Source organism: Stenella coeruleoalba (genome assembly GCF_951394435.1).
Source record: "Stenella coeruleoalba genome assembly, chromosome: 21".
Taxonomy (NCBI): domain Eukaryota; kingdom Metazoa; phylum Chordata; class Mammalia; order Artiodactyla; family Delphinidae; genus Stenella; species Stenella coeruleoalba.
The window spans coordinates 6,874,880-6,891,483 of record NC_137167.1 but is presented as its reverse complement, the minus strand read 5'-3'; the positions used below and the strand labels follow the sequence as shown (position 1 = coordinate 6,891,483).

At 42.4% G+C, this 16,604-nt stretch overlaps 1 protein-coding gene across 4 annotated transcripts in view; it reads right to left on the bottom strand.

The window, feature by feature from the left end:
- Positions 1 to 4,902: 4,902 nt before the first annotated feature.
- The window catches only part of NSD3 (nuclear receptor binding SET domain protein 3), a 108,225-nt gene continuing 96,523 nt past the window's right edge, over positions 4,903 to 16,604 (bottom strand). For 3 of the 4 annotated variants that reach the window (XM_079908953.1, XM_079908952.1, XM_079908955.1), the window contains 6 exons: positions 15,950 to 16,219; positions 10,142 to 10,258; positions 8,354 to 8,495; positions 6,750 to 6,856; positions 5,991 to 6,195; positions 4,903 to 5,562 (listed from right to left, as the gene is read on the bottom strand). In XM_079908953.1, the coding sequence (XP_079765079.1) occupies positions 5,321 to 5,562; positions 5,991 to 6,195; positions 6,750 to 6,856; positions 8,354 to 8,495; positions 10,142 to 10,258; positions 15,950 to 16,219 (1,083 nt within the window). In that variant the 3' untranslated portion in view covers positions 4,903 to 5,320. The remainder of the gene's footprint in view (positions 5,563 to 5,990; positions 6,196 to 6,749; positions 6,857 to 8,353; positions 8,496 to 10,141; positions 10,259 to 15,949; positions 16,220 to 16,604) is intronic. The other variant, XM_079908954.1, reaches the window with a different exon arrangement.

Sequence of the window (16,604 nt, the reverse complement as noted above, 5' to 3'; positions counted from 1 at the left end):
CACACTATGCAATAAAACATAGGCCAATCAACAAAATCCCCAAAATATCATATATCTTGAAGTCTATGTGGCAACATCAAGTCATTATACAGTAATGCCCTAGTGGAATACCCCCAGGGAAAATGAACACTAATCTTTAGTGTCAAGAGCTTCTAGCCAAGTCACAGAAACTCAAAAGAGATTGACTTAGTGAATATTGATGCTTTGTTATTAAAGACTCAAGTCTCAAGGGATTTAGGCAAAAAATAACAGTTCACAGGATCTACAAAGTTTATTACAGATAAAGTACAGAAATAACCAATCTACAAAGGTAATTATCATAGATAAAGATCACGAGGAAATGAGAGCAGAATCTGTAGGTATCTGTGTTTTGTTGTGCAATATCACAAGTGGATACAAATGAATTTCTCCTATCAATTCCAATTATGCACACACCCCTGTATATAAAAAGAACCAGTTGTAGTCATCATTTAGCATCTTGGTTATCAGTGGCAACATGATTTTCTTTTTTTTTTTTTTTTAACACAGGGCATGTGACAGCACAAATGAGATAAAGAGCAATATTAGTGACAACAAAGTAAAAGTAAATTTTATCCAGTCCACTTCTAAACTGACAAGTTTGAATCCCTCATTTAGGTCATCTGATGGATACCGAGAGGCATTCACACACATCAGAAGTCTGTGGCAGGTGGGGAAGGGAAACCCGAGGGTGCTTTCTTGCCAAGTAGCAGGTGCAGTGATGTCACATAAGGAAACGAAGGACTGAATAAATGACTTTGGTAACTATTCATCTTTTCCCTTTTTCTTACACATTAATGACTCTGGGACGCCACCAAAGGACAGGTAATTCTCTTCCTCCTTCGTACATATGTGCCACACGAACCTGAACTTGTCACTTAAGCAATGGACTGAAAAGAACGGAAATGGGTTTGAAACACACAGGTTACACCCAGCATTTCAGGAGAGTAACATAAGTGCAAATTTTTGTTTTTTTCCCTACGCAGGCATATATTAAAAGGAAAGAAGAGGTGCTTGGGGATAAGGTTGACAAAATAACAAAACAGAGAACATACATATGAAGTACTCGTATAAATGCTGCTGGTATTTCATGCAGGAGTCTCTTCCCCGAACGTGTGCACTGAATCTGAGAGAACTACTGTGGACACTTCCGTCTGCAGAACTTCGCCTTTAATCCAAGTTCAAGAGGGTAAGAGACAAAACAGTATACAAAACAATGCTTTCTACTTCATAAATCTTAAAATAACTGTAAAATAAGGAGAATCTGAGGAGTTTCAAGTACTTAAAAAACCTGAATTCAATGAGGCAGAGGTCTCAGTGTTAAAGTGGCTACTTCGTACCTGTGGTAAACACTACACCCCCTCCCTTACCCTACTGTAACCCCCTTTCTCCCTGTACCCCACCCCGGATAAATGTCGGTAGATTTCAGTATATACAAATTCCCAACTCTTCCTATTTGTCAATATAGGGCAAAGCTGTCTAATTATATCTATTCCCGAGCCTATCTGGAAAGGGAAGCGAGTTCTACTGTTTGTTTACAAATAACCAGAGACCAATTCTAGGTGGCCTGAGGCCAAAGGAAGTTGTTCCAAGTGATCATGTCTGCAGCAGCTCGGACAATGAGGGGGCTGGACACATCAGCCTTTTAAGAAGTAATTCAAGTCGAATTTGCACTGCACAGCACAAGCAACTTCCCAATGTAGAAGGACATCAAGTGTGAGCTTCCCAAGCTGTCAAGACGCCACGGTAACTTGTTCTCTTATCCTAGTGGGACATGGCATGCGGCGGTACCTTGACTTTAAGGTGAATGCTAAAGAAGAGCTTTCTGTTTTAAAATGAAATGAGAGACAAGCAACAAATCCCCGGGAGTCCAGAGACTGCGCTCCACACAGCTGGCCCATCTGTTTCCAAACTGCAGATCTGGGCTGGACCCTGACTGGAACACACCATGCAGCGAGCTACTCAAGGGAAACTCTACTTCCTGAGTCAGGAAAGAAAGGTGTCCAACAGCCGCCCTGTCTGAGTCCTTTCCGCAATCATCTCGTTGTGAGTTTCCCAGCGTTATTCACAGGCGTGCCTCCAAATACTCTGGGGAAATGGCAGCTGGGAGCTGGGAGCAGCCTTCCCCCTGCCTTTTTTTTTTTTTTTTTAGTTTTTAGATGTGTTCCTGATTTGAACACATAGAAATCTCCAAGTTTCAATGATTCTAAAAGTCAGCCTATTTTATAGCTTAGGCCAGAGAATTTCTGAGAATTAGGATAGGGTGGGAACTTGTTAAAAGAAAAATGAAAATAAAACCCACCCCACTCCTAATTCCAGCCCTGATTAGATATTAAAGAAGTGACTCACTCCCTCCAGCTGCTTCTGCCTGGCCTGCCGGGAGCACAGGGCCGTCCACCCCTCCCTTCCCAGCCAGCGGCAGGACTCCTCACGCCCCCTCCGGCGCAGGGCCTGGAAGGCCTCCAGGATTTCACCTCTAGCTCTTACAGATCTGATTTCTGAAGATTTATGCTGATTATCAAAAATCTTACGTTCGCTTCTTCCACCAAAGAACCAACATAAGGTTAAAAAAAATGCCACCGTTATCCCATGCTGCTTTAAGTTATTTCATTTTCGGACAAGAATTAAAACCCAACCATTTATGCTCTGACCACAGACAGATTGAAAAGTTAACAAATAACAACTTCCAGCTATCAGTGAGCAACATGTCTTTTGCAAAATTTCATTGGCGAAGCACAGACAAGCACCCTGCATGGATACTATGCACATATAAAGCACAACTTATTCTTTTTCTGCTTCCATAGCCTGCACCTTTAAAATATACAAACTAGGCAACAGTACGAGGTGTGAGGAGAGCTCCCTGGCACTGCCAGGACTAAAGCCACGTTCCAGACCGTTAAAGGACACTCGCGGACCAAGACCTCATGGCTGTGGTCAGCGATGGTGTTTTCCGCCCTGATTTCTGAAATGGCAGAACAACCCTATTAGCCAACCCCCCACCCCCCCCAAATTAAAAAACCCAGCAGATCTCTGCTACAGATACACAAACAAAATGTGACACAATGAAGAAGCTGCATAAAAATACTTAAACCTAAGGTATTTGTAGTATACAGGATATACCCTGGCTTACCATATAAAAGTCACCAGATATTAAATAGCACTAAGTCCAAAACAAAGCAAGGAGATAAGATTCCATGTTGGATACCGTTTCAACACGAGGTGCATTTCAGATATTAAAGGAAATCCTTCATGTTAGTAAGTTTAAAAAAGCAAACATTTATCATATACATATATAAAATAAAGTTTTAGTATGATAAAACCTAGATTTTCTTAAATTATTTTTTAAAAGGACATCAAACTATATGATTGCTCAAGAGCAAACTTTAGTGTTTTGGTGAGCTGTAATTCACGTGACTTGTAGCAGTCGCATTTGGTAACACATATAGCATTTTCTATCTTGCTCTTTCTTTTGGGACCATATCTAACCAACAGAATTACTGGAGGCCCAATGAGTTACCTCAGAATTATTTGCTGGAATCAGGCAAATGGCAGTTTAGGAGCTTAAGTAAAAGAATTGTAGTGTTTTTTTGTTTGTTTTTTTTAACAAGAAAAAATCCAGTATAATTGCACATTTACATACAAAGAAAAAAAAAAAGAAGCACAAAACAGGTTTTTTTCTTCTTTTTTCCAGAGAAGAGTTGTAAATTGATAAGGAAAAGGAACACACAGCACAACTGAAGGAATGTTGTGGAGCATCTATCTTCCCTGCCTTTATAAGGTCACTGGGTACTTCCTGAGGGAAAATAAATGCTACCAGGTACCGGCAATTGTTAGCAGTCAAAATTCACAGAGAAGTTGACGTTCATTCAAGCTAAACCTAGGCTTCTACTTAGTACAGTGTTACAACAATGTCTGACAGGACTAATTAATTCATACAGGGAATCCTGGAATATACATATTCCTAAGCATTAAAAGCAAGTGAGTTCTGTGGCAGATATTCCGGTTCACTTGCGTCTATGAGCTCCAACCATTCCTGCTATCACTGCTTTCTGTGGAGCTCTCCCTAAGTGCTTCCTGCCATGAAGTGTGTTTGTGTGGCTCTCATTTACCCTGTAGAAGTACAAGTGCTACCACTTTCACCCCCAAATTAGGAACTGAACAAAAAGATCTATTCAAATACAGTTCAAATTCATTTGTGTAGTTTTCACCAGGACACGTGACTGAGTGGTCAGCTGACAAAGGGAATGTTTGCTTGGGAGAGGAAAGCAGAGACAGAAAATTAAAATGCCCATAATTCTCTCCAAGTCAGACCAGGGTGTACATTAAATTGGATAGAAAATGGTGCTTATTTGACCCAACTTTTGGTCTGTGCCTTTCAACTCCCTTTAGCTGCCTTTACCAGTGTGTCAAGACAACAGGAATGACCATTCTAACTCTGTATTCATATCCACAGAGACACACTTCATCAAAAACACCCATTATCAGTGGAGAACGTTTCAAACTCAGTGAGGGCATCGATTTCTTTTTTTCTCCAGAACAAAAAACCAACAACCACATTATATACCTTTCTAGGTAAAGTTATATCGGAAAGCCCACCTAGTTTAAGACCACAGAGGTAATATTCACTGAGGCCTTTTGATTTCAAGAGGCCAGATTCAATACTCCCACAGAGCCCTTCTCTAAGACTACGAGAGGCGTCTGGAAGGGAAAGCGAAGCCAGCCTCCCTGCTGCTCAGGAAAGCGGTATGTAAGACCACCATACCCTTTTCTAGAGGGCTTTCTGCAATTCCTACTTAAAACACACACACACACAGACACACACACACACACACACACAGACACACACACACACAGATTAGACTATCTGAACTACACTTCTCAAAATTTTTAAAAATGAAAATAAATAAAGGAATGATGGCTACTTTTGCTTTTTACACCCAAGGAACACATCCTAGACTTTAAATTTATCTCATTAACAGAACTTCTTCCTTTGTTCTTATTTTAAAAGCGAAGACATCTCTTTTGCCAGCTGCAAAGGCATTGAAGCACAATAAAAGGCAAGAAAAGACCAAGGGAACCTAACCCTCCACAAAAGAATCCCCAAGCTGACAGGACGAAACTGAAAAACCAGATCCCACCAACGGCTTCTGCCTGCACGGCCTGGTTCCCCATCTTCACTTTAATAGGGCAGCGCTGATGGCCAAGGCTGTATGCACTGCAGCGGTCTCTTCTTGTACTAACGCATTCTCTACTTTTTTCTTTTCCTTTCTTCGTTTCAATAAAGAAGGAAATCACTGCCCATTTATTCTTTGACTTCTTCTCCATGATCCTGTGATTCCAATTTACATTTGATCTTGCTCCAGTATTCGGGTGACACGGGAGATACAGGGTCATGTTCAGAGCAGCAGAGACGGCCTTCCAGAGCGGAGGGCACCAGAGCCCCCTTTTCATGATCTTTGCAAAACGAACGTGGACAGAACTCACAGAAGGACACAGCTGCGCCGCCGCACTCATCGCACTGATGCCACGGGCACTCCCACTTTCCTAGTGTGGGCGGGAAGAAGGGAAGGATCCCAGTGAGTGCCTGTCCCCAACACCCACGAGACACCCCACTTCCCACCTTCCTCTCGGACTGGGGGCTGAATGCAGTTGACTACGACTCCAAACCTCAGCCAGCAGAGGTCTGGGTGCACCTGTCGGTGTGGCTGCGAGCTACTGCCCGAAACTCAGCTAGGAGCCAACTACCACCTGTGGTAATGGACAGTAAGATACCAGTCCTTGCTGGCCCACGGGCGTCCCCCATTTGCACTGAGACAGATTTTTCACTAGCAAAATCTTTGCTTGCTACTGTTGCTTGCTCTTTCCAACGCTTCCCATCCCACGGCTCCACACGGGGGACTAGACCGCCCGTACTCTGAGTCGGGCATGGTGGGCAGAGATGGAGTCGGGCGGGGCCTGCAGGCCGGGCTCACCGTAGGGCGGCTGGGGCAGGTTGAGGCAGAGCAGGTGGTAGGCTTTGGGGCAATCCTTCCTGTCGCACATGACCAGCTCGCCGCTGTCCCCGCACTGGAAGCAGTGATCCTCATGCAGCTGCTTCGGCTCTGTTTTGATTTTTCGTCTCTTCTGCTTCAGCTTAGCGTTTTTTGCCTTTTCTTCAGTTGTGGACGCACATGCCGACTGGCAGGAGAGAGGGGGTCATGGTTTTAACGATCACAGTGCGTGAAGCTTTACGTAAAAGGGAGATCCTACAACCTCACGTTCATTTAAATTCACCTGTTGTTCGGTTACCTAAAACACCAGGAGGGCTTACCCTGTCACGGAACTGTAGTAAAAATAAATCATTTTTCATTGATTTTTTGAATAGGTGTTTTTTTTTTTTCCAAATTGCAAAGACAACTGAGATAGCATACACAAACCATAAAGTTCACCAATTTAAAGTGTATAATTCGGATACACTAAAGTGTATTAGGATAGTGTGAATTTTTTTTGAAGTTTTTGAAAAAGATCTTGCTAAGTTCAAATTCAATCAGAAACACAGACATTTTCAGAACCTAACAGTTCTCACTGAGATATGCTCTAGTGGGAGGTCGGAGTCTAAACTCTGGGTAAACGCAACTGCTGGCCTGCAAATTAAACCAGGTCCCCCTGGCCAGCACCTCCTGAGACAGCCCCAAACAAGCTTCTTCAGCAGCCCCTCCCCAGCCCCAGGGGCGCCCCCTGCAGCCACTGACCTTTGGCCGCACGCCGAGGAAACCACTGCAGTTATCCGCCCCGCAGTGGCACTCCGTCCTGCCATTGCCCAGACAGTCCAGGTTGTAATTAAATGTTAGCTCCATCCCTAGAACACAAGAGAGAGAAGTATTCAGACTCAAGTCCTGGGGGAGAGAAATGCTGTCAAAGACACACCCTCACAACGAAAAAAGAGACATAATTCTGACATGAAGACCCTTCCATCCTCCGTGTTCCACACTGAAGACGGTGATGGGAAAAAGGAAAAAAACAACGAAAAAAACCCAAAAAACTAGAGAAAAACATCCGATCCACCAATGATTAAAACAAAAATACATATTCTACAAAGACCATCATATTCTTTTCACTGAAGTGGTCAAAGACCATGTGACAGAGATTAAGAATCTGAAATCTGTGCTCAAGAAAAATGGGTTCTAGTTTAGCTCTCTTTTCTAAAACTAATTTATACTAGTTTCTAAATAAACAAGATGACCGTGGAATTGTCACAGCCATACCATTTCCAGTAATTAATGCCTCACATTATGATCAGAAAAGACTTCAAAATGCACATTTACTACATACACCAAAGACCCAGGGACTCAAACTAGGAGGTCTAAGCTTGCTTTCTTTCGTCTTTTTTTTTTTTTTTAAATTTGGCCACACCATGCAGCAAATAGCGAATTCAATGTACACAGTCAGTCCCCTGCTTTTTACACATAACAGATTCCTAAGAACGTGTGCCAGAGTTAAACAAGGGACTTCCTGTTATGAAGTGGTTTCTTTCTCAGAAATTAAAAAAATTACATTAAGTACTGAATTAAACCCTGTCTTTTTGCCGTTGCCTTTAAGGACAGATTTCTAGCATTTTAAAGGTTTTTTTGTTTTGTTTTTTTGGCCACACTGCTTGGCTGAAGGATCTTAGCTCCCCAACCAGGGACCAAACCTGGGCGCCCGCAGTGAAAGCACTGAGTCCTAAACACTGGACTGCCAGGGAATTCCCAGTTCAAGCTTTCTTTAGCTGGACCTCAGCAATCCACAGCGAGTGCTAGAAACACAGTTTACATCACTTTTAGCTACAGCATTTCTCTTCCCACCCATTTTTCTACAGACTTAACAAACGAGAAATTAAGTCTTGCTGTTATTGATGCTGGATGGGTAAGGAAAAATGAAAGCAGTAACTCTGCTTTGAGAAGCGTTTTATGTCTAATTTGAAACAGACTGATTTTTCAAACTAAAATACAAAACAAAACAACCTCCCGCAAACAAACGAAGAGACCAGTTGATGGTAACAACTGGTTAATATTTTCTTTAATATTAAAGAAAAAAAAGCTTAAACATTTGGTTACATTATACAGACAGCAATAATTTGGAGAACTAATTCAGTGGGATCATAGACACAGAATTCTGTGATACCCTCTCTTACTACGCTCCCTTTTGCAGGATATAGATGTTTACTTCCTACAGGCAGGTAACAATTCTAAATATAGCTCTTTATCTTATTTGAATAAATACTTGAGTGTCAAAACTTGTCTGACACTTGAGTGTCAGAATGTCCTGCCCTCAAAGACATACTTGCTTTCCGGGGAGGGGGCAGAGTCCCTTTTACCTGCAGGAATGTCACAAAGAGCAAAAAGGCCAACTCGAACATCTCCATTCACCGTCCACTTTTGTGTTTCACAGTTTGGATTACAACTGTGGTTCATAAAGCGAGAATAATTTCCCTTCGGGCCAGCGTCAATGATACGGTCCTTCAGAAAGAAAAGAAAGGAAAAGTTCCTTTGACATGAAACTGAGCACAAGCGTGTCTGAGAAACATCCAACTCAGGCGAGAGCCGCGAGGCAGCGCTGTTTGCCGCCAGCTGAGGTCCGACGACCCACAGCTCCGAAACTGTGCTCGCAGCACGACTGACTGAGGTCTCTACTTTACATGATGACCAAGTCAAAAGCAAGTAAGATAAAGTGGAGTTTAGTTTCTTTTAAAGTTTGTTTCTAGAAACAAACACACCACAGAATAACGCGACTGAGATCAGCTGGCCGTGGGCTTAGCGACAGGCATTTTCTGAGTAGACCGCTCTCAGCGCGGATGCCACTTGTGACGGGAACTATGGTGCTTTGCTGTCAGTCCTCCTTTCCTGCTCTAAGCAAGAAGCAAAGCTTGTAGCGGGGTAGATGGATGAGAGCTTAGGCCATAAAGAGGGAGGCAGGAAAAACAAGAAACTTCTCTGAATGAAGACTTGGAGATCTGACTGATGGAAGGGCTAGAGTTTGGGATATAATCTTCATAGTCTATTTTTACTTACACAAAAGTTCAAAATACCATAAAAAGCTCAACATTTTGGCTCCCTGAATTTAAACTCTGATAGTCTGGGAAAGCTCTAGAAGACGGAGCCTCCCAAGTGCTGTCCAGGTGGCTGCAGGGGTCACCGGCAGCGAGGCTAGGATTTAAGGGGCCAATGAGCAGTCACAAATAAATGGCATTTTATGTATATAAAGTGTATGTTCATGAAGGTGGTAAAACTTTCCAACAGTGACATATCAGTTAACATAGTGCTTCTTTTCAATGATTTCTGGTTCTTGTAAGGCTGTTCTGACTCAGTTTTAGAGACAGCCTGGAACACAGGAAACATGGGTACTAGTCTTGGCTCATCATTAAACTGTAACAAGATATCCAACAAATCACTTATGGCTGGATCTCAGTCTCTCGTCCTCTGTAAATCAGAGGACTGTTTTTTTTTTAAATCTTTTATTGAAGTATAGTTTTATTGAAGTATAGTTATTGGTGTACAATATAAGTTACAGATGTACAATACAGTGAGTCACAATTTTTAAAGGTTATACTCCAGAGGACTGTTGAAGAAATTAAATGAAATAGTTGTGCTGTCACGTGCATCAAACAGCACTCACAGTTCCATGTATTAAACCAGAAGTTCTACCGTCACTTTTCTTTTGACAGCATTCATTTTTCCTAACTCATAAAAAAAGTTTAAATATATAGAACAATTTACAGTTAGGATTTTTGCTAAAGCAGAACTTTACTGGTGGTTTATAACTTAGAATTACAGAGCTAATTCTCTCCCTTGGGGATAAAGAAACTGAGGGCCAGGTCTTTCAGTGACTAAGAGCTGGGACTCAAATCCAGATGTGTCAACCCTGTTCCTGGTCATCTTCTCACTCACAGCGCGTCTCACATGACCTGTGCGAGATGCCAGTAATCATTCACTTTTGTACTCTGGTATAACGAGCATATTATAGTGGGACACACACTGGCTACTGCAAACCATTATAATTTGCTTGAGAAAAACCAAATGAGAGGAAGGAAACTGAGTTTAACCTAAGACCACCAAATTAAACCAAAAAATCCTTTTTTCTTACCAAAAAAAAAAAGCAATTTTACCTTGGTAACAGTTAACATATAAAAATTAGTTACACTGTTCTCGTGGGCTCGCTTGATTCGCAATCTGCATTCTTCCTCATCAATTAATTCGCCAACATATTCATTTACAAATTCACCCTGCAGAGGAGCACGCAATACATAAATGTACAATCAGTGTATCCTATTAGAAAGCATTCCTTAACACCACATGTATAATCCGAGAATTAACCAAAAACATTCCTGGAAATACAACTATAGTACAAAATAAAACCAGAAAATGGACATTGGTACAATCTACAGGCCTTATTCATATTTCACCGATTTCACAGGCACTCATTTGTGTGTGTTATGTGTGCATGTGTGTGGTGCTATGGGATTCTACCAGGTGTAGAGTCAGGTAACCACCACCACAAGCAAGATACAGAACTGTCCCATCAGCACAGATGCCCTGTGCTTCTCCTTCATAACCACATCCATCCTCCATCCCTAATTTGTTCTCCAACTCTATAGTTCTTCTAAAAATTTATTTTATTGAAGTATAGTTGATTTACAATGTTGTGTTAATTTCTGCCGTACAGCAAAGTGATTCAGTTATACATATATTCTTTTTCATATCCTTTTCCATTATGGTTTATCACAGGATATTGGATATACTTCCCTGTGCGAAAAACAGTAGGACCTTGTCCAACTCTATAGTTTTCGTCATTTTGAGAGTGTTCTATAAATGGAATCACAGTATGTAACCTTTAGAGATTGGATTTTTAAAGAAAAACTGAGCCTAATTCCCTTGAGATCCATCTAAGTTGAATGTATTAACAGTTCATTCTTCTGTCACTGGTGAGTGCTGTGCCACAGCAAGGAGGCACCACAGTTTGTGTGACCGGTCACCGGCTGGAGAACATGTGAATGGTCTCCGAGTTTTGGCTATTACAGATAAAGCCGCTGTGGGCACTCTGATAAAGTTTTTGTGCAGACAGAGGTTTTCATTTCTCTGGGATACATGCTGGGTCATATGGTGAGCACATGTTTAATTTTTTAAGAAACTGCTGAACTGCTTTCCGGAGTGGCTGTACCACTGCGCGTTCGCACCCTACTCTCCCCAGGTAGGAGAGATGCAGTTTCCCCACTTCCTCACCAACATGTGGTATAGTCCCTATTTCTCATTTTGCTGTTTCTAACAGGTGTGTAGCGATAAGCTCCTTTTTAAATAAGTGTAAACACGGTACATTCAACCTTTCATGTTTACAAATGCATAAGCATTAACCCTTTTACCTCAAAAGCGTGGCTGATTCAGTCTAGGACAACAGCATTAGCTACAGGACTTACTGGTGTTACCAATACATTTTTAAGGTAAAGAAATGTCTTAGGCAGTAAATTAAAATGTATTTGCTTATTGCTTCACCAGACTTGTGTTCCTCCCCCGGCCCCCGACACAAATTCTCACTAGCCGTTCTCATAGCTCTTAGTATCACAGAACTGAGAGTACCAGTCATCTCAAGAGTACTATATTATATTTTCTGATTTTGATGAATAATTAAGAGCATAAGCCAATGTCCTTTCTCTACTGATAAAAAGACAAGATTGTGATTTCTGTGTAAGAGAAGGGCGCCTGTGGGTCAGCCTTTCCCTAGGTGGCCGGCCGGCCGTGGGTGAGATGCGGGAGGAACCCCGCCTGCTTCAGGCAGCCACACGCTCGTTTCAGCTGGGCCTGGTCACCACAAGAGTGCACCTCAGGCTTCTTCTCTCCCCCATTTTAACTGACAGTACAAGCTCTGACAAAGAGTTAGAAAAGAACCGCACTTCATCTCTAACTGCAACACCACGGCAGGACCGCTCTGCACGTTCAGGTCCTACGCACTGTGGCCCAGAGTGGCTTTTCCTACACCCAGTTTGGACTTGGACCCCGGCTGCTGAAAACATCCTGCACCTTTGTATGGTATCACCACCCTCACCAGGTAGAAGATTTCATTGCCGTCTTGGCTGCACTGCCACCTAGTGTTCCTTTATTCTATGGCAAGTTTCCTTTAATGAAAACCTACAGAGCAGAATTTAAACCAAATCAGCTCCGCTTCATGTTTTTTTTAACAAATTGGGATTCAAGTTAAGGTTTCATTTGAAGAAAGGGTTCTGTGGCTTGAAAGGCCTGAAAACCATTTATTATAGTTTATATTTACTATTCTATGAAAATTGGTGAATACAGAAAGGTGAAAGTGCTGATATCAAACATGAGGCGTGGAAGTCTCGTAAACTCGATACCATTGTGAATAAATGTCTCTAGCTATTTTGTAAAAGAAATACTTTAGGCATCCAAAAAGTGACAAATCTTTAGCCTCAAAGAGTTGCTCACTGGACTTAAAACCATTAACTGTGAATTCAATTATGGATTAAAAATAACAAAATAAAGAACTTTTAGGGAATTCCCTGGTGGTCCTGTGGTTAGGACTCCACACTTTCACTGCTGAGGGCCCAGGTTCAACCCCTCGTTGGGGAACTAAGATCCAGCAAGCCGCGCAGTGTGGCCAAAAAAACCAAAAAAAAACTTTTAAAATGCTAGAAATCTGTCCTTAAAGGCAATGGCAAAAAGGCAGGGTTTAATTCAGTACTTAATGTAATTTTTTTAATTTCTAAGAAAGAAACCACTTCATAACAGGAAGTCCCTTGTTTAACTCTGGCACACGTTTTTAGGAATTGTTACGTGTGAAAAGAAGGGGACTGACTGTGTACATTCAATTTGCTATTTGGTTTCTGTCCCCTAAGTATACCCAAACCTTCTCCATGTTGCTACAGTCTTTATGATTATGCTGTTCAGTGACTGTATATTTCTAGCTATTTTGTAAAACACCAATTGTCTTAACATTAGCAATTCCTCAAGTGCTAAAGTGCAGAATAATCCTGATTGTATTTTCTTTTCTCTTAATTATATCATTAATTTAGTAAATTAGAATATGGTTTAGAATAAGTGTTATTAAATAAATGTTATTAAAAGATGTTAACATGGTATTAAACTGGATAGATTTCAGGATGGCTCCCCAAACTCCCCTGAAATCATAAGCAAAAATTTGCAAGTGATATGCAGGGCATTAAAGTAATATCAAAACATGTGCATTATATGATGCCATTCTAAACGCAGATGGCCTTTGACCAGGCGACCCAATCCACAAACCCAATGCTTTGGCAAATCCCGTTGGCTCTACCTTTAAAATGTCAGAAATCCAACCACTTCCTTCCTACTCAACTACAACCCTAGTTAGTCCAGGCCACCAGCATCTCTCTCCGGGACTGTAATGGTCTCCTTTTTATTGCTCTCTCTCCATGATCATAAATTCCCCACAGTACAGCCCAAGTTATTCTTCTGAAGCCCAGACTCTTAAGGTGGCCCCAGTGACCCCTGCCTGCTGGTGCTCACGCCGTTGTGTAATCCCCTCCCCTGGAGACAGCAGGACCTGTGACTTGCTTCTAAGCAACAGAATGTGGCCCAAGTGACAGGATGTGATTACGTGAGTTTGTTACATTAGGGCTTCAGCATCCATCCTGCTGGAGCGTCTCTTTCCCTCGCTGGCTGTAAGGAAGCAAACAGCCAGCCCTGTTGGAGAACCCCATCTGGCAGGGAACTGCAGGAGCCTCTGGAAGCCAAGAGCAGCAAGACAACAATAACCACAAACCCAAACCCAAAACACCTAATGCTCTCAGACCTAGCGCCGTGAAGAACAGAACTGTGCCAGCAGCCGTGCAAGCTGGGAAGCCGGATCCTTCCCTAGTTGAGGCACAAGAATGAGAATCCAGCCAGGTCAGTGCCCTGACCGCAACCTGGTGAGCCCCTACGTAGAGGACCCAGCTACGCACTGACCTATAGGATCTGTGGGATAGTACGCTGTGTGTTATGCTGTAAGTTGCCAAGTCTGTGGTAATCCTGTTAAGCAGCAACAGAAAACCAACACATCGAGGCAGACGGACGCCCTCCCTACTAAACTCCGCCAGAAGTCCCTGTCCCGAGGCCGACGAGGCCCCGCACAACCTGGTCCCGCTGCCCCTCTACCTTGCCACCCGCCCACCTCCCCGGCCCTCCTCTGCTCCCTCTCCAGCTCCCTGCTGTCCTGGCGCAGGAGGGCCTTCACTCCGGCCTGCTCTTCCACGTGCCTGCACGCCCTCCTCGCTCACACGTTCGGGTCAGACCTTCCTGAACCCAGTCCCTGTCACCCCTACCCTCTTTGACAGCTTTGTTTTTCTTGGTGGCATTTGGTGGTAAGTGGCGCCACATGTCTATCATCTGTCCCTGGTGGACTCACAAAGGCGCCCTGCTCACTGCTGTCTTCCAAGTGCCTAGCACAGCCCCAGGCACAGGGAAGCCGCTGAACAAACACGTGCTGAATGAGTGAGCTTCACCCAAGCAATCTGACCTACAGAAACGGATGACAGATGATCAACAGAATGAAAGAATGTGTGTGTGTGTACACACACACACACACACACACACATTTATTGGAAAACAGGCTGTGTAAATGATGGTACATTTTACTATGGAATACAATGAGACTATGAAAAACAATGAGGTGAAATCTGTATTACGGCCATAAAAATAATTTTCTGATACATTAAGTGGGAAAAAAGAATAATAGGTATGATTATATTGATGTTTAAAAAACCCTACAAATACAGAATATATGAATATATATTTGCATATGTGTTTATGTGTAGAATTGCAAAGAAAATGTTCTAAAAGGCTACATACCAACCTATGGACAATGGTCCTGTCCATTTGAGGGTGAAGGAGGAATTTCACGCTTTATTATCTGTTTTTGTATTGTTTGATTTTCTTTACTACATTATATGGTATTTCTTCATGACAAAGGTGATTTTTTAAAAGGCAGAAAAATGCCAAGAATAATTTTAAATTCCCATTAGGCCTGTCTTCTCTCACTAAACACGGCTCCAAGTTCTATATGTTGGCAGGTGGGGGGAAGGGTGGAGGTGGGGGCTTGTTTTAAAACAGATTGTTCAGGCCTGTCACCAATATTTCAGGTGGCACTGTTTTAACAAGGACCCCGGAAGATTCTCAGGATATCTAAAGGTTGAGAGCCACTGTTTGAATAGCAGGATTTACTGGTGATTTTCAATTTTCTTTGAGCTATTTGCATTAAAATATCTTCTACAATGGACATGTATTTCTCATGTTAAACAAAGAGACTGCTTTGAAAAATTGCTTCAAAGTATAAGAATGAAGATAATTTATAAGTATCAAAGATCTCAACTTTTTCCAGTTGCTTCTGTATATATGATCTAGTTTGAGACTAGCAACAACTCTTAAACATGTAGGGCAGGAATTATGTCCATTTTAGAGATGAAAAAAACTGGGGCTCAGCGAGGTTAAGTGACTTGACCAGGGCTTCATGGCTAATGAATTATGATGTTGGAGCAAAGTCCTGGGGTTGCTAGTTTCTGTCTCAGTACGCCCTTAACTTTACTCTTTTTCCTTTACATATTTTAAATCTAGTTTGCTTAACAAGTAAAAATTATTTCAAATAGAATTACCAGTGTCCCTTCTCCTTTTTGACTGATCATAGGAAACCCAAAGGTTATGTGTATTTTATTTTTTTAATTAAAAAATTTTTTAACGTCTTTATTGGAGTATAATTGCTTCACAATGGTGTGTTATGTGTATTTTATTACTACCTCTTTTTACTGCTCCCTCTTTGCTCAAGAAGTGCCAAACTCTCAGCTTCGGAAGTTTCAAAATTCTGGAATAAATCCCCATGTATTTAATCCTTATTGAAGCATTTCTAAGAGGCATAGGTCCTGGTCTGTTCCGCCACTGCCCCCATCCCACGCTACCTTCTTGATGCTCCTTTTGGTCCTGAGGCCCCAGCCTCTCCGCTCCGTCTTGATGATTTCTGCGTCCGGGTAGAGCCTCTTGGTGAAGCACTGGTTCTGGCAGCGCTCCCCTGCCGGGCACACCTGCGGGTGACACTCGTACTGCAGCATTCTGTTCAGGCACTCGGACTCCAAGCCACACGGGTTCTCGTCAGCCGGCTTGCAGTTACAGCGGGGAATCTCTGACAGGTCTGCAACCTGGATCTGTACCTTTCCTATCACTTTGTTAGCCTGAACAACAAAATCACAAATGGGAGGGAGGAATTTGAACAGGACACAGGAAACACCCAGGCCCTCTTGGCTCTGCTACTGCCCTGTGGTGTGACCCTGAGAAAGGCTCTTTATCTTGATCACAATTTCCCCATGAATAAGCTAAGACTAATAGCTGTCTCTCCTTAGTTGACAAAAATATCAAAACCTGATGTGAGTTCTCACTTATTTATCCTGTGTATTTCTCCTTCTACCAGTTGATGACAATTTCAAAACTGAAAACCACTGTGGGCTGTCTGGAAGAAAGGGGTTAAATCCCTATATTTTTATTCGGTCACACGGCAAACTGATGGATCAAGAACAGGTTTCCCCATCAAACGTATTTGCTCCTCGGTGTGAGGGGCTC